This window comes from Podarcis tiliguerta (genome assembly GCF_965153285.1).
Source record: "Podarcis tiliguerta genome assembly, chromosome: 8".
Classification (NCBI taxonomy): Eukaryota; Metazoa; Chordata; class Lepidosauria; order Squamata; family Lacertidae; genus Podarcis; species Podarcis tiliguerta.
The window spans coordinates 85,599,300-85,607,587 of NC_139541.1; the positions used below are offsets into that span (position 1 = coordinate 85,599,300).

At 47.2% G+C, this 8,288-nt stretch overlaps 1 protein-coding gene across 3 annotated transcripts in view; it reads left to right on the plus strand.

Moving 5' to 3' along the window:
- Positions 1–2,891, plus strand: part of LOC310684626 (neuroglobin-like) — a 41,313-nt gene extending 38,422 nt beyond the window's left edge. For all 3 annotated transcript variants that reach the window (XM_083456036.1, XM_083456037.1, XM_083456035.1), the window contains exon 6: positions 884–2,891. In XM_083456036.1, the coding sequence (XP_083312162.1) occupies positions 884–1,009 (126 nt within the window). In that variant the 3' untranslated portion in view covers positions 1,010–2,891. The remainder of the gene's footprint in view (positions 1–883) is intronic.
- Positions 2,892–8,288: the final 5,397 nt, after the last annotated feature.

Sequence of the window (8,288 nt, forward strand, 5' to 3'; positions counted from 1 at the left end):
GGGGCAAAACCTGGATGTACATTTCCAAAATATAAGATAAAAAACAAATAAAATAAAACCTACCTACAGCAACAGTGTTTTCTTTTCTTTTCTTTTTTTTTTTTTTTGGTACAAATTGACAAACCATTTTTTTGGGGGGGGGGGTATTTCTGAAATAAATAAACACCCCCACACAAGCAGCATGAGACGAAACAGTTTTGGGCATTTATTTTCTTAATGCATGAAAGCAGCATGGGACAGAACTATGTTATTCCCCCCCCGCTGCCCCTCCCTCTGGTCCTCTTATCCCCGATTAAGCCGTTTTCCCCGATTAAACCTGTGTGCGACTGAGCTTAGCTGCCCAATGTGCTATTTCCAATCAATGGGGAGGCACCTCTTTTGGGTACCTTCCGACAAACCGTTGGACAAGCATGATCAAGTTTGATTTCTTGGGCCCTTAATTAGATTTCCGCTCCATAGAAATATCCTATTCTTGTTTTCTCTTAAAACAAGAATGTGGTGTGTCCTTTTTTAATCATTCCATGTGGGTTTTCTTTCTGAATCTAGCACCTGTTGTTTATCTGACGTAAAGGTAAAGAGACCCCTGACCATTAGGTCCAGTCGTGGCCGCCTCTGGGCTGACTCTGATCGGCAAGCCCTAGGCTCTGTGGTTTAACCCACAACGCCACCTGTCCCCCTTATCTGACTTAGGCCATAGCAAATTTCAGATGGACGTAAAAATGGCAAGGGTCGGTCGGGTGTTGCATGTGTGTTTTTGGAACGTGGTCCTATTGTTTCACCCCCTGGTTCTGCCGTAGCCCTCCATGCCCCCCATCCCTCCCCCTTTTGGAGGGCAGGGTTCACCCAGTAAACGTTTGCCTCTCTCTCCCCCCTTCCCCCCCAGAGCCTCTTCAAATATTTGGCGGCCACCATGCGGGGAGGCTTCTACACGGAAGAGAAGACTGCGGGAACCGGCAAGTCTCTGTCCTCAAGGAAGGCTTGCGCTGAGTCAACTCCAAGCAAAAACTAGCAAGAGAAAAATCTGCTCTTGATGTGACTCGACGATGGACACACACACACACACACACCCTGGACTCCCCCCTTTTTTGCTTCCAAGTGGAACTCCCAGGTGCAGAAAAAATCCTTTGCCGTGATTCCGTCTCTGTTGGAAACAGGGGTTAGTAATAATATTTTTTCAAAAGAAACCCGAGGCAAGGATTTCTTGAAAGAAGGACCAATCATCCATCAATCTCCTTCCCGTGAGCTTTATAAATGCGTTTTTATGTTTGGGAGGGATTGTTGTAGGAACGGAGTCATGCTCAGCTGAGCGCATGTTGCCCTGCTGTTTCAGAGGGCTCCTGATAATAATAATAATACTTTTATTGTCATTGTACAACCTGTGTACAATGAAATTAAATGAGCCTCACTCCCCCCCCAAACACTCAATCTCTTATCGAACAACACATCATCTCGCAAGTCAATTTTGCTAAGTTATTTTCGATACAGTACAATAATCTTTATTGTCATTGTCCCATACAGAACAACGAAATTGAAAAAAACTACATCAGACATTCAAAAACCAACAAGCCTGGTATCCCAGCCTGGTTAGCCCCCTAAAAACTCTGATACCCCATAATTAAATACAATATACTCCCATAGAGACTCTTTACACTGCGTTTAAAACCAAAATCGCATTTGGATAAAAACTGTTTCTCAGGTGGCTAGTCCTAGTCTTTATAACCCTGGACCTTCTTCCAGAAGGCAGAAGCTGAAAGAGATCATTTCCGTGGTGCGCACTATCCTGCGCTATCTCTGCCGCTTTCTTATGGCACCTGGAAGCATAGATTTGATCCAAGGTGGGAAGAGTGCACCCAATTATTCTCTCCGCAGTCTTTACAACCCTGGACAGCATTGTTTTTCCCCTGACTGTGCAGATCCCAAACCACACACACAGACCATAAGTTAATACACTCTCCACAGTACAATGGTAAAATGCCATCAACAATTCCTTTGAGAGATTATTTTTCTGGAGGAATCTCAGAAAATATAACCTCTGCTGTGCTCTCTTCATCAGGTCTTTGCTGTGCTCTCCCCGGGTTAGGTCATCTCTCAACTCCATGCCCAGAAATCGAAGCACCGAGACCACACACTCCCTCTCCATAATGAGTGGCTGAATATTCAATTTACATTTCCTAAAGTCCACAATAATCTCTTTTGTTTTCTTTAAGGAGTAAGTTGTTTTTCCTGCACCACTCCCCCAACTGCTCAACTTCCTTCCTATAGGCTGCCTCTCCCTCTCCAGCCATGATTAAACCAACCACCGTTGTATCATCTGCAAACTTAATGATCTTATTATTGGGGTTTTGGAGGGCACAGCCAGCTGTATAGAGCATATATAAAAGCGGGCTCAGCACGCACCCCATATTCATGATGAGATCCGCAGAGACGTGGGAACCCATCGTGATCCGCAGGGAACAGTTTGAGAGAAAATCTAAGATCCACCTGCACAAACACGGTGGAAGTCCCAGGTCTAATAGTTTGGGCACCAATCTCTGCGGAAGAATAGTATTAAATGCAGAACTAAAGTCTGCAAATAACAATCTCACGTAGTTCCCTTGCTTCTCCAAATGAGTCAGGACAGCATGTAAAGCCATTGCCACAGCATCCTCTGCGGATCTCTTTGCCTTGTACGCAAACTGTTAAGGGTCAAGTCCCACTGGCAGACAAGATAAGATGCGCTTCCTCACCAGTTTTTCGAAACATTTCATTATAATGGGTGTCAACGCCACAGGGCGAAAATCATTCAGACTGTCTATCTTTGATTTTTTTTCTAATTTAAAGGAGGAAACTCTCTCCACACAGCCCCCCCCCCCCCCAATATACATTGGCGCAGGTTCCCCTCTCTTCCTCCAGAGGTCCAACACCATCTCCTTTGTCTTACTAATATTTAAAGGTAAAGGTACCCCTGCTCGTACGGGCCAGTCTTGACAGACTCTAGGGTTGTGCGCCCATCTCACTCAAAGAGGCCGGGGGCCAGCGCTCTCCGGAGACACTTCCGGGTCACGTGGCCAGCGTGACATCGCTGCTCTGGCGAGCCAGAACCGCACACGGAAACACCGTTTACCTTCCCGCTAGTAAGCGGTCCCTATTTATCTACTTGCACCCGAGAGTGCTTTCGAACTGCTAGGTTGGCAGGCGCTGGGACCGAACAGCGGGAGCGCACCCCGCCGCGGGGATTCGAACCGCCGACCTTTCGATCGGCATGTCCTAGGCGCTGAGGCTTTAACCCACAGCGCCACCCGCGTCCCTACTAATATTTAGGTGCAAGTTATTCTCTAAGCACCATGCAGATACTTTTTGAACCTTCCCCCTGTACGCTGTTTCATCTCCGCCTGCAATTAGACCCATTATGGTAGTATCATCTGCAAACGAAATAATTACAGTGGATGGATCAGATGAAATACAGTCATATGTCTACAACAAATACTTTGATGGGAATGCCCTTGCGTTTCATTGTCCTGGTCCCAAGTTCCAAGAAATCTCTACAATAATTAAATCCAGTTGTTCAGGCTCCCCCACAACTGCCATCACTCAGTATGTGAACGACTAACATGAAGGCTTGTCACCCGAAAGAGCTTTCGTCATGAGTCTTAGCTGCAGCCAGGATTTTGAGGGCCCAGAAATGGGAAAGAACTTACATGTGGCATAAGAGCTTAGGGTCTTTGTCTATTGCGGGGGGGGGGGGGGGATATGCATGAACCACACGTTTCCAGGCGGGTGGAGGATCCAGAATATTTCTGTGCTATCTGGCGGCATTTTATTTCCTATGTTTTCAGACTCAGATGCTCAACATCCACTGTCCATGCCTCCTTAGGAAATAGAGATGGCTCTGTTGATATCAGTACATCGTCATTTCTATTGTTCTTTTTGTTTAGTTGTTTAGTCGTGTCCAACTCTTCGTGACCCCCCTGGACCAGAGCACACCAGGCACCCCTGTCTTCCACTGCCTCCCTCATATTGATAGCTTTGAGAACACTGTCCCACCATCTCGTCCTCTGCCGTCCCCTTCTCCTTGTGCCCTCCATCTTTCCCAGCATCAGGGTCTTTTCCAGGGAGTCTTCTCTTCTCCTGAGGAGGCCAAAGTCTTGGAGCCTCAACTTCAGGATCTGTCCTTCCAGTGAGCACTCAGGGCTGATTTCCTTCAGAATGGAGAGGTTTGATCTTCTTGCAGTCCATGGGCTCAAGAGTCTCCTCCAGCACCATAATTCAAAAGCATCCATTCTCCGGCGATCAGCCTTCTTTATGGTCCAGCTCTCACTTCCATACATCACCACTGGGAAAACCAGAGCTTGAACTATACGGACCTTTGTTGGCAAGGTGATGTCTCTGCTTTTTATTGCTTATTTGCTTTGCATAAGCAATACCCGGCTGCATCACTTTGGGGTTGTTAATAATGCCAATAAAAATCAGAAATTAGAGAAAGGAAGAAATGGACCCAGACGGACAGATTTGCCCACCATCCCTAGACAAAAAAATAGCCTGACCTGGTTTTACTCTGTTTCGTAGCCTCACTGCTGCCCTTGAAGATATTGCTTTGGGTTGCAGATACCGTCAGACCGGCCACACCTGCGCTCCAGATGTTTTCGTCCCATCCCACGGGGGATGGAGCATTTGGGAGCTTGCTTTGCACCATCTGTGAGCAAACCGTGAGCCCTTCAATCATCAGCTCCTGTTCCTCCTGCCTTTTACTGCCCTGCGCTCCTCAAGCCCCCTGCTTTGCGAAATGATTTGCTTGCGATTTCGGCAATTAGGCTGCCTTGAAATGTGCTCTCGTTTTCCATCAAATGGTTTGCCCACAGGATATTCCCAGAGCAGTTTTTCCTTCTCTGTAATTCCCCCCCACCCCACCCCACCTCTCTCTATAATTTAGGGCTGCGATGTGTAGTTGGTTACTCACTGGCGTTAATTGCTTTGAAAGCAGTCTGATCGATTTGCAAAAGAAAATAGAGCGCAAGCTATATCTCGAAAGAGGCCTGCAGAGATTGAGCCCACCGGAAAGCTCTCCTGCCCGGACCTCATTTACATTATTCTTAATTTTTTTAAATTATTACAAACTTTCCTGGCAAAAAATTAAAACTACCCAGCGCGAAGTGTTGTCTTCCAGGACCAATGCATGTATAGATGAGAAGTCTTTTATGCTGTCATCCATCAAAACAGACTTGGGAAATGTTTTGCATTGCAGATTGAAATCATTGAGTTGAGCAGGAGAACGTCCTGGTGGATAGGTCCCATGGTGGCTCAGATCTGCCTGCCTCCCACCCACTCGCCTTTAACTGTTTCCCCAATCTCCCCCCTCCGTGCTGACGGTCACCCCACTGAGCCGCAACCTTGGTAACTTTTGGACCCCAACAATCTTGGCGACTTTTTGGATCCCTTGTACTTTCAGAAAGATGTGCCTTTGGGGCTTTGCCAGCCTGCTGCTGACGCTTCTTGTACTATCAGATTCCTAATAAAAGTTTAGAAAACGAGAAAAAAAGCACAGCAGTTCCTCTTTCCGGCCTCTTCCTTCTTATTGCCTTCCGTGTCTTTGCAGATAGCCGGAACGGGTGCGGCGAAATCTGCAGCTCGATAAGGGAAGCTCTGAATCTGTGTGTGATATTCTAAAACATGAGTAGGCAACCTAAGGCCCGGGGGACCGGATGCGGCCCAATCGCCTTCTCAATCTGGGTTATTTGTGGGACATAGGAATTCTTTCATTCCCCCTCCAAAATATAGTCCGGGGAACAGTGGCCCCTGCTGGAAAAGTTTGCTGACCCCTGCTCTGAAACAATTAAAAACAGCCAGCCATCAGAGCCAACTCCTAGGGGCTCCCTTCAGCCCCCCCCCCCATAAAAAAATTGAGGGAGCTGGGCTGGACGGGGTATGTGTTAAGTTGTGGGTGAACATGTCAGACGACACAGCGATTCTTTAAACAGCTCTTCTTTATTCAGATGCCAGAACAGAATTAGGCTGAGGAGCTCAGTCAGCCTGCTTATCTAGAGCTCCAGAACAATGCAACTGTTGCCATTTTCTAAAACTATCCAATCACTGAACGTCACTTTTCGATCCTTCATTTGCATAGCTATCTACAGTATCCCCCTGCTGGCCCAGGGTGAGAACTTCAGTACATAACAGTATGCATGCATATTCAACTGCTTAATGGCATCTGTGTCAACCAGGAAATCTCAGTGGCGGAGATGAGAACATGTTCCATTGTCTGGAGAGGTCCCTGCAACTAATCTAGAATGCGGCAGCTAGACTGGTGACTGGGAGAGGCCGCCGAGACCATATAACACCAATCCTGAAAGACCTACATTGGCTCCCAGTACGTTTCCGAGCACAATTCAAAGTATTAGTGCTGACCTTTAAAGCCCTAAATGGCCTCACCCCAGTAGACCTGAAGGAGCGTCTCCACCTCCATCATTCTGCCCGGACACTTAGGTCCAGCGCTGAGGGCCTTCTGGTGATTCCCTCGCTTCAAGAAATGAGGTTACAGGGAACCTGGCAGAGGGCCTTCTCGGTGGTGGCACCTGCCCTGTGGAATGCCCTCCCACCAGATGTCAAAGAGATAAACAACTACCTGACATTCAGAAGACATCTGAAGGCAGCCCTGTTTAGGGAAGCTTTTAATGTTTAATAGGTTATTGTATTTTAATATTTTGTTGGAAGCTGCCCAAAGTGGCTGGGGAAGCCCAGCCAGATTGGCCAGGTATAAATAATAAATTATTATTTTTATTATTATTGCATGGAGAAACCATTTTCAATGGAGCCCAGCAATGGAAGTGAACAGCTGTGTTGAGGCAGCACCTGGTGTCGCAGTTTTGCACCCTTTTCAATTTTGCACCCTGGGCAACTGCCCCTGTGCTGCCACCCTGCACGTGACACTACTGCAGCCCAGTGCCGGATTTACGTATAAGCCAAACAAGCTCTAGCTTAGGGCCCCACTCTCTTGGGGGCCCCCCCAAAAACTAAAGGGTAGAAAACCCTGGATGTACATTTCCAAAATATAAGATAAAAAACAAATAAAATAAAACCTACCTACAGCAACAATGTTTTGTGTTGTGTAGGCTCCTATGATGTAAGTCATGGGCCCCGCCCGCTAGCCTGCTCCCTAAAATATCCCTGGTTTGCTCCTTTCTATATATTGGGACGCGGGTGGCGCTGTGGGTTAAACCACAGAGTCTAGGACTTGCTGATCAGAAGGTCAACGGTTCGAATCCCTGCGACGGGGTGAGCTCCCGTTGCTCGGTCCCTGCTCCTGCCAACCTAGCAGTTTGAAAGCACGTCAAAGTGCAAGTAGATCAATAGGTACCGCTCCGGCGGGAAGGTAAACGGCGTTTCCATGCACTGCTCTGGTTCACCAGAAGCGGCTTAGTCCTGCTGGCCACATGTCCCGGAAGCTGTACACCGGTTCCTTCAGCCAATAAAGCAAGATGAGCGCCGCAACCCCTTAGTTGGCCACGACTGGACCTAATGGTGCCTACATTCTGCATGAACTGGTTGCAGGGCAACATGTGCAAATGGCTTGAGATACCTATGAGGTCCATCAATTGCCATCTAGCATATATTCAACACAAAAAAACTGTGACAATTTGTTGTTGACAAAGGACAGCTGGACATATCAAGGGCCCCATTACTTCCAGGTGCTTAGGGCTGCATCAAACCTAAATCTGGCCCTGCTGTAGCCTGAGAAGGCCCTTCCTTTAATTTCCACCAAATGGGCCTCAGACGTTGGTGAAAGGGTCAGACATCTCCCAGATATCTTTTTTTTAAAAAAAAGCCCAGCTGTCTTCTATGGAGGAATGCTCCCTTTCTGATAACCTGGCCCTTAAGTTGCACAGAGTTCTATACAGATCAGCAGCAAGCCCCTTTGAGGTTTGCCTGAAAATGGACCACTTGGATTTCTGCCTGCCCTGAAAGGAGGCAAGGGGAGAATGGCGAAAGGTTTATTTGTACAGTTGGGTCAGCTGAGCGTTTTATCCAAAATGAGTATGGGAGCTTCTCGCAATTAACGTCTTTGCCTGAGGTCAGGCACAGAAATCACACAAGTGGGGTTGTTGAGCCCTGTTTTATCGGCATTGACTTTTTATGTAAATGCATCCAAACAATAACACTGAACAACAAAACAGGGCTTTATGAGCCTCTGCAAGTGCAAACAGACTCATACTTGGAGCCTGGGAAGATAAACATCCACCATCTATTACACAATCCTTTAATGGCCTTGCTATCTTTGGGTTTGGGCTGGGTGTTCATCAGTATGCGGATGATAC